The 16,080-nt window shown below is 51.8% G+C and overlaps 1 protein-coding gene across 1 annotated transcript in view; it reads left to right on the plus strand.

Moving 5' to 3' along the window:
• SLIT1 (slit guidance ligand 1) overlaps positions 1 to 16,080 on the plus strand; it is a gene marked incomplete at its 3' end in the record, with an annotated part of 143,308 nt that overhangs the window by 110,138 nt on the left and 17,090 nt on the right. Inside the window, exons 14-25 of the mRNA XM_084245748.1 lie at positions 2,890 to 3,053; positions 3,761 to 3,784; positions 3,928 to 4,072; positions 4,703 to 4,777; positions 4,928 to 5,071; positions 7,306 to 7,449; positions 7,748 to 7,914; positions 10,037 to 10,169; positions 11,739 to 11,807; positions 12,104 to 12,175; positions 12,868 to 12,939; positions 13,783 to 13,854. Coding sequence (XP_084101874.1) covers positions 2,890 to 3,053; positions 3,761 to 3,784; positions 3,928 to 4,072; positions 4,703 to 4,777; positions 4,928 to 5,071; positions 7,306 to 7,449; positions 7,748 to 7,914; positions 10,037 to 10,169; positions 11,739 to 11,807; positions 12,104 to 12,175; positions 12,868 to 12,939; positions 13,783 to 13,854 — 1,281 coding nt within the window. The remainder of the gene's footprint in view (positions 1 to 2,889; positions 3,054 to 3,760; positions 3,785 to 3,927; positions 4,073 to 4,702; positions 4,778 to 4,927; positions 5,072 to 7,305; positions 7,450 to 7,747; positions 7,915 to 10,036; positions 10,170 to 11,738; positions 11,808 to 12,103; positions 12,176 to 12,867; positions 12,940 to 13,782; positions 13,855 to 16,080) is intronic.

Consider the following 16,080-nt stretch of genomic DNA (forward strand, 5'->3'; position numbering starts at 1 on the left):
CTCTCTTCACCACCACTGAGAAATTAGTTAGCTCCCCTTTCTGTTGTGCCTTTTCCCTGAGAGTAGATCTCATTATTGAAGGCCGTAAAGCAAAGCTGAACGAACATTCACTGACAACTATTGCATAGTTTCAACAACTGAAGTACAATTCAGAACAAGACTAAAAGAACGCAAATCCAAGGCACCATCGGCTAGCCCCCTGACAGCCTTGGACTTGTGAAACCTTGTTTTGTCTGCCCTGAGCATATGTAATTTACCAAGCCCTGCTTGATTTTTCCGTAGTTCCAAGATCTTGGATTAGTGCCTGTGTCTCAGTATTGATTTTGCTGAGGCTTTACCAAGAGATTAAAAAAATCTAGCAGCTTTAGTGAGGTTTAACTTACATACCATAAAATTCACCTGTTTTTAGTGTACAATTCAATGATTTGTAGTAAATTTACCGTTGTTCAACTAACACCGCAATCCAATTTTAGAACATTCCATCACCCTCCAGAAATCCTTCGTGCCCATTTACGGTCGATCCCTGCTTGCAGTCCATTCCTGGGCAACCACAAATCAACTTTCTGTATCTATAGATTTGCCTATTTGTGGACTTTTCTTAAAATGTCCTTATCCATCGCATGGATGGGCACGTCTAAGTTATGCATTCCAGGGGCTGGACACTGGGTCATTCCCACTCTATGACTAACTACTATGAATAGCCACTTACAAATCTTCATGTGGACAAATATTTTTATTTCTCTTGGAATTTCTGGGTTTATGTATTTATAGTCATAAGTTAGTGAAATTTATGTTTAACCTTTTAAGAAACTGGCAGTGTTGTCCAAAGTGGCTGTGTCCTTTTACATCGCCACAGCAAAGGATCTGAGGACTCCTGATCCCCCACATCCGCAGATCCCCTAGTGAGGAAACCCTGGGCCTCACTTGGCTTTTTGGTTGTCACCTAGCAGTGGGTATGAAGTGGGTTTAATTTGACCCACGGTGTTGAGTATCTGCTCCCAGAGATTTTTAGTTGTGACTCCTGAATGCGTATCCCCAGAGAGACACTGAGAATCAGTCTTGCCTCCTCCTTCCTTCCATTGTCGGAAATGTTCATGGAGAAACAGCACAGCCACACGTGGAACTTATTTCTGGGTGTGTCTTAACCTGATTATCTTTTCCCAAACCCATTGCTCCTGAGCTTCCTCCTGAGTATTTTCTGTCCCCAACTTCCTGCCCTTCGTAACTTTCACAAATTCTAATTTGTGTCAAATAGGAAACAGAAGTCACTTCTCTCTGTGGGTGGTTTCAGTTTTCTAGGTTGGTTTTGACACAAATAGCTGATTCTTAGAAAGGATGTGTTCTGTTGCATGTTCCTTGAACATTTTAAGACACACCTAAATAATATAATTGAATTGATTTTAAACAGAGTTTTCTCCCAAGACCGTAGAAAAGGGAGGCAATTCATCCCGGCAGAGGCCAGCGCTGAGGCAGAGACGGATGTGGATGAGCAGCCAGGAGCACCTCGGAGCAGTCCCACGCTCCAGTGTATTTTCAATTAGCTTCCAGCTCTGCCCCTGGGGAGTCAGCAAACGCGTCTTGTGTGTGCGAGTTGACAGTTTAAATCAGGAAATAAATGCTAAGCTGGATGCAGAAGAAGTGGGAGGGCCTGGCCCCCTTGGTGGAGCTGAGGGGGGCCAGGACTCCAGGGAGTGGCAGAGACAGCAGGCAGGGAGCTTCAGGTATCCTCTCCAGGAGCCACAGGGCAGAGCCCGCAGGTGATAGGCTGTGGAGAGAGCGGCCAAGGTCTGAGCTGAGCTGGCCCAAGACCCTGGGCAAGGCCTTGTGACCCTGCTTGGAGAGCTCTGCAGCCCCCAGGCAGGCACTTGTGAAAAGTCAATAAATAGAGCAGCTGGACTGAGGGTGCTCGATGCAGAAATGTGGCCGGGGAGTCCTCTGAGCCAGCCCTGCTCTGTCTCCCGGTCTTTCCCGGTCTTTCTGTTAGAAGCGGTGGCTGTCAGGCACAGGAGCTGCGGCAGGTGCCAGGGACTCTGCCCTGGCTGTCTGGGTATGAAAAGCAGGGCATGCCAGGCACACGTGGGCGAGTCTGCTGTTGGGATGCTTCAGGTGTGGCTGGTCTGAGCCTGCCCCGGTGGTCAGGAGCCACAAACAGGGAAGCCACCCGCGTGGTTACTCGCCCCTACCGAGATTCACCTGTCCGCTGCCCCTCCCTACACCCATCCTGTTGGTAATATAGGCATCCCGGCGAGAGAGTGTGAGTGGTTCTCCAACAAGGGGAACTCGGGAATGTTTTCTGAGTCCAGAGGTAGCCTGCAAAATGCAGGGAAGAGCCCTGTGGTCTGGGGTGGCTGCAGCCAGTCCTTGTAAAGCCAAGCGGCTGCAGTGTGCACCAAAACCATCCGGCTGCAAGCCCTGCCCTGCCCTCTGGCCTCCTCGTCTTTCTGACGGAAGGCTCTCAGAGAGAGGCTGCTGTTGCCTGAGGCCACCGGGAGGGAGCAAACCAGGAGCCTGCATTGGGCATCCAAGGGCCTCTGGACACCGAGGGCCGTGAGTCCTAGAGCCTGTTCTGTCACCCCACCTGTGAGTGTGGTGCTCTGGTCAGTGACCAAGTCCCTCCTGCCCTTGCTCATATCTGTGAGGTGTCCCAGGGCAGCGGGAGGGCTGGGTGGGTAGAAAGAGAGGGGTCAGAGTGAGGCTTGCAGAGAGGATGTGGCAGGGACAGGAGGGAGCAGGGGGCTGTGGAAGCTTCAGAGCCTGCAGGGACCCTCCCCTGCTGTGACGCCCTGAGGAGCCTTCGCCTGGCTGGAGCAAGCAGTGAGGCCCATCCAGGTGGAGTCCGTGCAGGTTTGCAGCCTTTGTCTCTGATCCCGCATCTCTTCCTTTGCACAGGCACCTGGCCCAGAACCCGTTCATCTGTGACTGTAACCTCAAGTGGCTGGCGGACTTCCTGCGCACCAACCCCATCGAGACCAGCGGCGCCCGGTGCGCCAGTCCCCGGCGCCTGGCCAACAAGCGCATCGGGCAGATCAAGAGCAAGAAGTTCCGGTGCTCAGGTAGCGGCCTGCCGCCCGCCAGCCTGTGTGCTGTCTGTCTACCTGCCTGCTGTCTCTAGTCTGCCCTGAAGCCCTGGATGTTTCATGGGCGGCCCTGCTGAGGGTGTCATGGCCACTCTGGACCCATGCTGGAGGGTGGAGGCCCCAGGTTCTGCACTTGGATTGGGGTGGTGGCTCAGCCCCACCCCTGTTTCCCTGAGGGCCAGGGAAGAGTGGAGCTGGCCGAAGGTACCCGAGGGAGCATCCAGACATGCATCCTTGTCTTGTTCCCCGGCCAGTTCTCTTGCACGCCACTGCTTTAAGCCTTTTAAGACACTCGAGAGGCCAAGAACCATCCTCAGTGAGTTCAGAGTCTCCTCCAGGCTCTGGGCAGGAGGAATGGCATGTGGCTGGGAATGGTGAGGTCAGCTTCCGAGCCCAGGTCCCACTCAGGAACTTGATGCTAGCAGCCCCACCCCCTTCTGCACCACTGCGCCTGATGGCCCCATGGTTCTAGTGCTCCTCGAGAGAGGCTTAGTTGGGGTGGAGCTAACCTCCAGTGTCGGCCTGGGCTCCATAGCAAGGCCTTCTCTACACAGGGGCTGGGCACCTGGGCTCCAGGGGTGCCTCATTCCTGGGGTGCCTTCAGCTGGGCAGTGGGCTGGGTCCTGGACTTTCTAAAAGTCCTGGCTGATCCCAGTGTCATGGTGTCTCTGTTCTCTCCCCAGCTAAGGAGCAGTACTACATTCCAGGTAGGACAGCAGGGGGCACAAGGCTAACCTGGGTGGGACAGTGGCATTGGGTGGGCAGGAGGCTGGGGTGGCAGGTGGAGGGGGGCTGGAGACCCTGGACTGGACACGGCCCCTCTGCCCCAGACCACGAACTCTCACCACAGGCACGGAGGACTATCAGCTCAACAGCGAGTGTAACAGTGATGTCGTCTGCCCGCACAAGTGCCGCTGTGAGGCCGGCGTGGTGGAGTGCTCCAGCCTGAAGCTCACCAAGATCCCTGAACGCATCCCCCAGGCCACGGCTGAGCTGTGAGAGCCCCAGCACCTCCAGCCCCGCACCTGCTCCCTGTTTCCACCACCCTTCCTGGGCTTAACACCCTCTGGTCCACCTTTGCTTGGGGACTGCCAGAGACACTGGCCCACGGTGTGCCAGATGCTGACTCTGGCAGGAAGCAGCCCCTGCAGCTCCTCAGAGAAGCCTCTCTCTGGCTCTCAGACCTGCACAGACCTCAGAGCCATCTCTGGCACCCAGGGCCCATTGCCAGCCTGAGCTAGGAGTGGCTTTTCTCAGTCAAACTTTTGCTATCTTTTGGAACATGGTCCCATCAGCTCAAATCGGGGCCTAAGCAACTCTATAAATATTATTTTTCTTTTCTCTAAAAATATATATTTGTGTACATCCATAAGCATATGCTTGGATACCTATAGACACCTGTCACCTATGTATGTAAATTTTCATGACATTTCTAATGTTAAAAATATTTCCATTTATCACCAGCACTGGGCCCGGTCTTCCTTTGAAATAGGATCAGTTTGTCTTACCAGAAAAATTCTTCTGGGAGTCCCCTGTATTTGCATCCCAAATATTCTTGATTTGGAAGATACTGTCATGTCTGTTATTTATGCATGTGTAAGTTCTCTCTTCATTGCCTCTTACAGGCGATTGAACAACAATGAGATTTCCATCCTGGAGGCCACTGGGATGTTTAAAAAACTCACACATCTGAAGAAAATGTGAGTTACCCGCTGGTGGGCAGGATGCAACTGTGTCTCTGGCTCAGGATGGGGAAGGAAAATACCGGGGTTGGGGGCTTCTGTGCATGGGGGTTGGGTGCCAGAAGAGGGGCGTCCTGCACTACATAATCCTGGCCCCTCCTCCCCCAGCAATCTGAGCAACAACAAGGTGTCAGAAATTGAAGACGGGGCCTTCGAGGGCGCAGCCTCCGTGAGCGAGCTGCACTTGACCGCCAACCAGCTGGAGTCCATCCGGAGTGGCATGTTCCGGGGCCTGGATGGCTTGAGGACCCTGTGAGTGTGTGGGCTGGGGCGTGAGCATGGCCAGACCGCGGTAGCAATAGCCAGGCCAGCGTGTAGGTGTCTGCACTAAAGGGAAAGGCAGAGAGAAGGTGGGAGTTTCCCTTCCCTTGACCCACATTTGCAGGGGAAGGGGGCACGGCTGAGGACACTGGCTGCAGTATGACAAGGAGTCAGGTGTCGGTAGCTGTGGGGAGGCCTGCTTTTCCTGTTTCCAGGGCTGTGGGGTGATGGCTGGAGAAGGGGTAGAGAGAGATGGCCCTTCTAGAGTCCCCCAACGCCAGCCTGCAAGAGCACCGCGAGCGGTTCAGTTCAGGAGCGGCTGACACTACTGGGGACAGGAGGGGTGGCGGGGCCCCATAGTGGGGATATTGCAGGGATGACTCTGGGGTAGAAGGGGGGAGCAGGGATATAGCACCATTCTTGGGAATAAGTAGCCCATGTCTTAGGGCTACCAGAGCTAACCAGATGTCAGAACCCAGTAGGATCCTGGGGTCATGTACCCTTCTGATGCAGCCTAGCACTGGCATCCAGATGGTCATGAAGGCTTTCAGTGTCTAAAAGACAGTGCTGTCCGGCCGGACTTCCACGGGCAGATGTCCCGTGTCCATGCTGCCCAACCCAGCTGTGGAGCACTCAAGGTGTGGCAAGTGCTACGGAGGCACTGGGTTTTGAATTTCCATTCATTTCAATCAATTTGAATCCAAACAGCTGCCTGTGGCCAGTGGCTACTAGCTTGGACCATGTGGTTCTAGAGCCACCTGCCTGGGTTTAAATCCAGAGCCTCGCAGTAGGGCTACAGATTTGTTTTCTGAGCACATATCATGAAATTTGCATAAGGTAAATAATGTATAAAGAGATTCCCTGTGGATTTTTGTTTGTTTTACACAAGGGAATTTTATTACGTCCCGTGTTTAGCAGCTTGCTGTTTTCACTGGTGAATATGACTCACCTCCTTGCAGGCTGCTCACATCGGGCTGCTTCATTCTTTCTAGGATCACTCGATGAGGCGCCGGGGTGGGGGGGGCACAGGAGCAGCACCCATAACTCTGCACTGTGCAGAAAGCATCTCTGTTGATTGTTGACATAAACAACTGTCTTCCCTGTCTTTATATACATACATGTGCACATACATGTGCACACCCCTGCACACAAATACATACTGCACGCACACACATGGAGGCTTATATACAGATGGTTGTAAATCATATATTTTATTTAGTAATTTATTTTTTCCTAAAACACAATGTGGGCATATTTATGTATGTATTATTAAAATTTCTTTAGCAGCATCATTTTGAATGAATATATATATATATATATATATGTATAATGGAAATCTAAGCAATTTCTGATTTTTTATTACTAATATTGTTGCAGTTAATACTTACCACAAAATCCTGTGTTCATCCAGGATTACTCCCTGGTGATAAGGACTTGGGTGCATCTCACTAAACACTGCTCCAGGGTGGTGCCCAGTCATGCTCCCGCCAGCTGTGTGTGCCTGCGCCTGTCTGCCCCTCACTGACCAGGGCCTCACCACCATCATCATCGTTGTATTTTTAATCATTTTGTAATTTTTCAAGCAAAGATTCAAAATTGCATACATGTCCTTGATTATCAGTAAACTTGCACATTGTAAAATGAATGTTCATAAACCATTTTAATTTCTTTTATCAGGTTTTGTTTTGTTTTGGGGTGGACGGGGAACTGAGCCGGGTTTTTGAGGATGAAGAGACATTTGCATTTATAAATGAGGACAAAGGTGATTCTAGAAGGAGGTCAGAGCTGGGGAAAGTCAAGTCGGTGGCGCCTGGAGGGCAGAGGAGCTGCTTTTGGGAGCATGAGCAGGTGCTGGGCTGAGAAGAAGGCCTGGGACTGCGTGGACAGGCTCCCGCTGGCCACAGTAGAGTGTGGACCTGGGTCTGCGGGCGGGCGGGAGCTGCGTGGACTGCAGACTGGAGAGTCTGACCAGGCTTAGGCTTCAGGAAGGTCTGACAGGAGTGTGGCCTGGTAGTGGGACAGGTGCTGGGCATCTGGGGGTGAAGGCGAGGGTGATGGAGAGGCGGGTCTGGAGGGGGCTTGGGTGGCCCAATTCTGAGGCAGGGGATCCCATCGCTGGGCTCAGAGCTTCTAGAGGAGACCGTGAGAGCTGGCCGGTGGTGCCACAGCTGCAGGGTGCAGGCAGATGTCTGCAGCCACAACGGGCTCCCCTGTCCCTCTCCCAGGATGCTGAGGAACAACCGCATCAGCTGCATCCACAACGACAGCTTCACGGGCCTGCGCAACGTCCGGCTCCTCTCGCTGTACGACAACCAGATTGCCACCATCTCCCCCGGAGCCTTCGATACCCTGCAGGCCCTCTCCACCCTGTAAGTTGGGCCCCTGGAGGACGGGTCTGGGTGTGGCAAGAGCCATCTGTCTTGGGGACCCCTGCCCCCCCAACCATTCCAAGTGTCTTCAGTGGTGACTTTGAAGGACTCGCTCGGGATGTTTGGGCCTCCTGGTTTGTTGAAACCTGGTCCCAAGTGTTAGCTGCTGCCCCCGGCGAGAACCCAGTCCTCTCCGCAAGGCTGGCTGTCTGGGCCAGCGTGTGCATGGCAGGAGAGGGCTTTGTGGGGACATCAGGACTGGTGGGGTGCCTTTATGTCACATGACCGCCTCTTCCAGAAACCTCCTGGCCAACCCTTTTAACTGTAACTGCCAGCTGGCCTGGCTGGGCGACTGGCTGCGGAAGAGAAAGATCGTGACGGGGAACCCTCGGTGCCAGAACCCTGACTTCCTGCGGCAGATCCCCCTGCAGGATGTGGCCTTCCCCGACTTCAGGTGTGAGGAAGGTAACTTGTGAGCCCCTGGCTGGCAGGGGAGAGGGCGAGCTGGCCAGGTCAGGAGGAAGGGAAGTTGGAAGTGGTGTCTCTTGACATGGCCCCTGCCTGCCGGTGTCTGTGTGATTAGAAGAGCAGTAACATGCTTAATGTCAGAAAAATAGGGAACTATGGATATAGAAGGAAATAGATGTGACCTAGAACCCATCACTCAAAGGATATCAGTTAGATTTCACTGCACTTCCTTCATCTAAGTAAGATTAAGCCGGGCTATTCCTAAGTGCTCCTGGCTGTCCCACACGCAAGGAGACCCTCTTGGCCCCCATCCTCCATACCTGGGAACCCCTGGTCACTTCTTGGGTCACTTCGGTTACCTCTCAATTCTCATGCTCTCTCCCTCGGCCTCTCCCTTCTTTCCAACACATGCAGAATGTAGCCCCATGCCGCAGTTTCCCCCAGAGCAACACGTACACAGGGTGACTGTGGGAGGCAGACTTTTACCAATTGCCACAGAGCAGGCTGCACCTCAGCACAGCCTACGCCTGGGGCACCTGCACCTGGAGCACCTGCCACTGGGGATCCTACCCACTGCCCTCAGCTTCCAGTCTCCCCCCGGCTGCCTCCAGCATTCCCCTTCCCCAGCCTCAGCCTCCTCCTGCCTTCTCTGCTTCCAGAGGGCAATTCAGCTGTCAGGCTGGCCCATCTAGGCCAGGTGAGGGTGGTCCCGCATGGGGAGCTTCAACTTTCATACCAAGAAAGAACGTCTGGGTATTTTTCTAAATAAAATCAACAAACAGAGTCTCTAAGAGTGCTTTTACTTCCAATTATTAAAATAAAACATTAGATGATTATCTAAATTTTTATTTTTTAAAAAATAGAAAATATCTTTATACTATTCACATACATAATATATATAATAATAGTTCGCTGTTCTTTTCAAAAAACCTACTACATGTTTTGGGCATTGTCTTATGCCATTAAATATCCTTTGAAAGCATTATTTTTTCCAAGAAATAGTTTCTTTATATTTTTCTTATGACAAAACCTAGCGTCTTCATTTCCTTAAAAACAACAGTAGGGTCCTCCCTGGTGGCTCAGGGGTTAAAGTCTCAGCACTATCAAGCTATCAGCAGCCACTGTGGCATGAGTTCGATCCCCTGCCAGGGAGCTGACCCACACGGGGCAGCAGACCTCTCCTGTCTCACCTGCTACTCCCCTCAGCAGTGTATTTCAGTCGATCTGCCTGCCCTGTTCCCCACTCTGTGTCTGGTGAATCCTCTCACCTCCCTGTCCCTCTGGCCTACACCCCAGTTCTTGTATGCATAAATAAATAAAACAAATCTTAAAGAAAAAACCAACAGCAGACAATGCAGAAGGAGAAACATTCTCAGACGTGCCTCCCCCTGCTTCCCATGGCCACTGTCTGCATCCCACACGGCTGTGCAGGTGTCTGCTGTGTGTGTGCACATGCGCACACATGTGACACATGCAGAACTGCCTGTGTGAGCCCTGTCCACGTGACAGCCTGTGGTCTGAGGGGCACAACTGGTTTAAGCAGCCCCTGCTGCCTGGCACCTAGTAACTTCCAGAATTGTTCCATCTCTTGCTGCCAGAACATTCTGGTAGATAACTCTCAAAGCAGGTATGCAGGTTCCCCCTTTGAATTACTTCCTGGAAGTGAAAGGATGTGACTATTTTAAGATGTTCCTGCCAAGAGGCAGCAGAATGTACTGGTCAAGAGGGGACGTTCCTGAGGCAGCATCTTGGATTGCTGGCCGGGGACCCTTGGGGCCAGGTCTTCCAGGCCAGGGGCACTGTGCATGTGACTTAAGCTCTGTCCTTAGTTTTCTTGTCTCTCAAATAGGCTAACAGTGGCACATCTACTGAGAGATTTTTAAAAATTTTTCCATTTATTTTCTTTTCTATCATTTTTTTAATTGTGGTAGCATCAGTACCCCTATTGTCTTATTAATGAGATTCTGCTCCATGCAGAATCCATGCAGACTTTCTGGTGGTCAAAGCTGTGTCAGAGAGGGGCATCTGTTCTCCGGTGCCCCTGAGCAGGGCCCTGGCTCCAGAAGATCTGTGGAAGACCTGACCCTTCACTGACGTGCCTTCCCACCTTCCTCCCCAGGCCAGGAGGAGGGGGGCTGCCTGCCCCGCCCACAGTGCCCCCAAGAATGTGCCTGCCTGGACACCGTGGTCCGATGCAGCAACAAGCACCTCCAGGCCCTGCCCAAGGGTATCCCCAAGAATGTCACAGAACTGTGAGTAGCCCAAGGTGACAAAGGGCAGATTCTGGCTGACTAGGATCTTGGGTCAGAGCTTTGCAGGAGACACTCATTCCAAGGCAGCTCTGAGCTTCTCTTTCACCCTCTCTGTAGTTCCCCTGATGGCCTGGGTTACCCTGCCAGGGCTTCATCCCCTTAAACTAAGCTCTGCCTTTCAAATAAGAAATAACATTTCTTTTTCCCACTTGACATCCTGTCATAAGTGATCCCCCCTTTCACAAAAACTCTCACAAGTTATTTTCACTGGCTGTATAGTATTCTACCATTTGTGTCTACTGTGGTCTTCTATATGATAGCAAACCCCCCTTTGTTGGATACTTGAGTTGTTTCCAATTTTCTATTGTGAATACTACGAGGTGACCATCTCCTTGCCTTGTTAAGACTCTGTCTGCCTTTGGCCCAGTGGACTTCTATATGTTCCCCTTGTGCCCTCAGGAGCCGCATATGGAGGTAGCCTTCTGCCCCACCCCCATCAGTCCTGGGTGTTGTGGGCTAAGGTCTTTGTTGATTTGGATTTCACACCTCTTGGGGGCATGAATGCAAATGTGTGTGGAAGAGGGGGTGCAGAGCAAGGCTTCCTCTCACCTCAAAGTGAGAGACTGTGGTGGGCCGCCAATTCTTCCTGTGCCCTGGGCTTGGCCCCTTCAGGCCTCCGGAGCTGAGCCTTTCTTTTCCCTGTGGGCAGTACAGGAGGTTTGCTTTTGTGTTTCCTTCATGACCAATGAGGCTGGCTGTTTCTTCTCCTGCACCTTCACCACTGCAGTTCTTGTCCTGTGACTCGCCTGCCTCGCCCCTTGCCCAGTTTCCTGTTGCGCCTTGGTGCCTCCAAGCCCCCCTGAGAATAGTGGGACAACTGCCTTCTTTGAGGATACTGACGTTCAGAGCCTGGGGAAATTCCGTGACCCCCTAAGCCTCAGTGCCCTTGGCTGTAAAATGGGGTTAGTTGTGTTGATGAAACAAAAGCAGATGATGAGAGACCCGTGAGCAGGAGAAGCCTGTGAATAATCATGGGACTGGCTGCAGAGGGAACTGGAAAATCCCCACCATGGAACTGAGCCTTGCTCAGGAATGTGGAGTGTGAGCTGATGGCGTTAGGGGAGCTCGATAGGGTGTGAAGACACCAAGCTTGTGTTTGGACATGTTTGGGTCTGGGACTTCCATGGTACCAGCCTCATGCACCAGCAGGTAGAGAGGGGACCCTGGAAACAGGTGGAGGCCCTGGCAGGTGACCCTGACAGATCAGATCTATTTGGCCAGGAAAATTGCAGAATAATAGGGAGGAGGCTGAGAGGGCGAGGCAGGAGGCAGGAAGGAAACAGAGGCTTTATATCTTAGTGACTTGTACCAAGTTTCGGGGGCACCCACCTAATGGCTTAAGAAATGTACATATTGTCTCCTGTGATTAGTGATTCTGGGCCGATTCTGTATCTGCTTGTAGGAGAGGAGCATAATGAGAAGTCCCAAACCGCAGGCAAAGGCCCTCCCAGCAGTGGGCACTGCCAGAGGCAGAGGTGGTTGCACTAATGCCTGTGTTCTCTCCTGCAGCTACTTGGATGGGAACCAATTCACGCTGGTTCCGGGACAGCTGTCCACCTTCAAGTACCTGCAGCTGGTGTGAGTATTCAGGCCACCAGAGGACCCCAGGCCGGCCCCAGAAGACAGGGGTCTATTGGCATCTAGCTACCACGGCTCCAGCTTTCTTGGAATTCCCTACAGACCCACTTCTGACTTTTTTAATCTCACCCCTTCTGTTGGGAAACATCTGTACACAGAACTGTTTTGCCACCCAGTGGCCATGCTTGGAATTGCAGTGTTCCAGATTCCCCATCTCCCCAGGCTGCCCTTTGGGCTGATCATTATCCTTAATTCAGTTCTTGCTGTCCAAATGATGATGCTTCTGTCTCTTCCAGGGACCTGAGTAACAACAAGATCAGTTCCTTAAGCAACTCCTCCTTCACCAACATGAGCCAGCTGACCACTCTGTGAGTCCCAGCAGGGAAGGTGGGGGAAGTGGTAGTCAGGCCTCCCAGACCTTCCCATGCCCTGGCCACTCTACCTGGCCTGCGGACTCCCTCAGACATCAGGGGTGCCAGGGCATGCTGGCCAAAAAGATATTTTAAAAGACATTTTAAATTGTGAAATATGACACATATCTTGAAAAAAATAGAAATGAGCGTTATAATCATAAAGCTAACAGTTATAAATACCCAAGGCATAACGACAGAGCACAGCTGGCACCCCAAAAGTCCAACCCACCATTATTATTCCTCCTTTGTCCCAGCCATGGTTTTTATCATGTTGCCATCTACCTATGCATTTATAGACAATGGGCAGGTGCTGGTCTGGCATCACAGGGAGCCTCTATTCTGTTGTAGCCCTCAGCCCAGATTTAGCAACTCCCCTTATTGAGAGTTTATTGGGAGCTTCGGTATCAAGTGATCTATGACCCGCGGGAGAACTTTTCCAAGTTGGCCTGACTTTTGTCCCTTGTCTACGGTTGAGGGAATTCATAGGGAACAAGCCCAGATCTCACATCTCACTTGGCCAGAGCCTCAGCCCACACTCTCATTCATGGTTCAGCCTCCCTGTAAGAGCTACTGAGCAAAACCAGCCTGGTATCGTGAGCTTTCGCTGGGCTCTAACATGCTTTCTTCACCCCCCCATCCCGCTGCAGGATCCTCAGCTACAATGCCCTCCAGTGCATCCCGTCTCTGGCCTTCCAGGGGCTGCGCTCCCTGCGCCTGCTGTAAGTCTTTCTGCTCTTCCTTCCTTAGGGCAGCCTGCCACCCACTCATGGGCAGAGATGTGCCCATTCCTGGGGCTCCCAATCCTGGGAATCAGCTAGAGAATGAATGGGAAAGCTATCAGAGAAATGGGGGCTTCTGTGACCCCCAAATTGTATTTGCAGTGTGTGGATGTGTCTGAAAAGGGGTAGGGGGTTCCCCAAGATAAGGTAACCTCTCATTTGCATGTGATGGAGAAGATTTGCTTGCTTGCAGGAGATTTGTGAACATTTTCTAAGAATTCCCGCTGTGAGGCTTTGGCCTTGTGCTCAAAGGCTTCTGTCAGGCCTGCTAGGACAGCCCAGCATGTCCCGCCCTGGATTCTCCAGCAGGGCCACCTTCACCCCCCACCTATGACTCTGTAGTAACTTCCTACCCCTCAAGCTCCCAGCCAAGAGAGGTGGGCCCAGGGCTGCATTTCATTGGTTTCCCCAACCCTCCAACACACTGGAACTTGTGCTGATTTTTTCCCCCCATTTTTAAGTTCCATTTATTGAGGTAATATCGGTTGACTACACTTTATGCTTCAGGGGTATATGTTTATACCTCCGCCAATGTCCTCACGCCACGTCCACCAGCCAAGCCCCCATAATCTTCCACCACTAGGAAGGCAAAGCTACAGGCTTCTGGAAGGGCTGAGTGGCAGGGAGTTCTGGGATTTTGGGGGTCTCCTTCTCTCCTGACCCAGCCTGAGGGCAGGTGTTGACCTCTTAGAGCCGATGGAGTTGGGAGGAGAGTGAGGCCTCCCACAGTCTGGCCTCTGGCCCTGCTTCCATTGAGGCCCCCGTGGCCCCTTCTCTCCCCAGGTCCCTGCATGGCAACGAAGTCTCGGCCCTCCCGGAGGGAATCTTCGCAGATGCGACCTCCCTGTCTCACCTGTAAGTGGCTCCGCTCAATTCTCAGGAACTCTGGGTTTAAACAGAGCTTGGATTCAAAGAAAGACCCCACTCCCCGAGACTGTCAGAGTTTGTTGCTTTTACCCTGAAATGAATTAAGCTGTGAACGTCAAATGCTCTCCATTTCAGGCCCGTTTAGTCCCACCAGTCGCAACAGTGGGATTTGAGATCACTTCTTGACAAGCAAGAGTAAGAGCCGAAATGACCGTTTCTTGATGGCTGAGCACTTGCCCTGCCTTTGCTAATTGAATCCTCACAGCAACCCTACAACACAGCTACTGTCACTCCTAGTTTACACGAGCGGCTCCCCCATATCACCCAGCTGACAGGGGCTGAGGTCGGCGTGGAGAGCCGGCTCTGAAGCCCACACCAGTGTTGTGCCTCCAGCCTCACACGCGCAGGGAGAAGCGTTGGGAATTGACTCCCTGCAAGAAGCGGTATAATTGGACATATATTTACTTCCAAAACCATTTAGCAGGCTATACCATGAGGATTCTTATAAAGTATCTTCAGTTTCTCCAAAGGCTAAATGTAAAATTATAATAAGACCTAGAGGTTCCGCTCCTCATCACACACCCCAAAGAACTGAAAGCAGGGATACCTCGTTCACAGCAGTATTATTCACACGCTAGCCAGAGAGCCGGAATGAGCCCCAAGTGTCCATTGACAGATGAATGGATCAACAAAAATAGGACAGACACATGCAGCAGGTCATGATTCGGCCCTAGGAAGGAAGTTCTGGCACATGCTAAATGGAATAACCCAGACATGAAAGGGCACCTACGGCATCACTCTACTGGTCTGGGGCCCCCAGCTGGAGATGGGGGTCTGGGCAAAGGCCAGGTAGGGACAGTGTTGGTAAGGGATCCCGATCACGCCCATGCACAGGGGCTTCTTTCTACCTGTCTTTGGTAAATTTGATTGGGAGCTTGTTTTCTGCTGACTTTAGGATTTCTCAGGGCCCACATTGCAAGTGCTTCTCTCCAGAGAGCATTTGGGCTCCTCTGTGCTGCTGTTTCTCCAGGCCCACCCACTTCCCTTGCGACCTTCTGGGCCATGACAATGTCTGCTTTGGCTCCCATCGGGCCCGATCAGGCCCTTTCAGACCACCTTTCCTGCCCTCTGATCCCCGCTCTGTGTATCTGATGCTTGGGGTTTAAAAGTGCACTTGGCTACCTTTCTTCCTTCCCTAAGTACAACCTGGTCTTGTCTCCAGCTCAAAAGACAGTAAACTGGTGTCAATGATGTACCTAGATGAACCTGCGAATGCAGAGGAAATGAAAATTAATTATGTCACGTCTATGAGATGAATTTCCTTTGCTCTCCTACTGAGGGGTGTGCGTTGCTTGTGCTTTGGGGCAGGCATTTCTTCAGCAAACATTTACGGAGTGCCGGCTCATGTCAGGCGCGGCGGGGGAACTTAAGTTTCCTGCTCTCAGGAAGCTTCAGTCCAGTTGAAGCAGACAGTGATGCACATGAATAAATTCCCCGGGAGAAGAGGTGCAGCTCAGGGGAGGGAGAGTTTGAAGTTCTGTGTGTGACACACTCTACAGTTCGTGCTGCTGTGCAAAGTTGTTTTGGCCCCAGTTACACTAATACAAAGCCTTGGCATGAGCAGACCAAACACATATTGTTTCAGCTGTTTCCAAGCTGTTGATCAACCATTAGGAGTATTTATACTTTTGTAGGGTATGAGCCTGAACCCACAGACCTTTGAGATTGACAAGGGGCAATGGCTGCCCCTCCCTCTGTGGCTCAGCTGGGCCTGTGACTCTCCAATCCCACTGAGTTTACAGGAGCTTTATCAGGAAAAATGAGCCCCAGTTGAAAGTGAACTACTGGTGCTACCGAAGTAGCCACAGAGATCAGGGCTTTGGCTAAACAAACATAAGCTCGAGATGTTGATTTCAGGGTGGCTAAGTCTGCTTTGTACGGAAACAAGGAGAGCTCTCATTGGTCAAGCCAGGATGCATAGCTTTAAATAGTTTTATGTTGCCAGTGCTAGATTTTGTTCATCTCTATTACCATTTTTAAAAAAGATTTATTTATTTATATAAGAACTGGGGTACAGGCCAGAGGTGCCAGAGGGTGAGAGAATTCACTAGAGACAGAGCAGGGAGCAGAACAGGCAGATGGACCAAAAGCACTGCGGAGGGGAGCAGCGGACGAGACAGGAGAGGTCTGCTGCGCCATGTGGGTATCTCCCCA

This window comes from Talpa europaea (assembly GCF_964194135.1).
Source record: "Talpa europaea genome assembly, chromosome: 10".
NCBI classification, from domain to species: domain Eukaryota; kingdom Metazoa; phylum Chordata; class Mammalia; order Eulipotyphla; family Talpidae; genus Talpa; species Talpa europaea.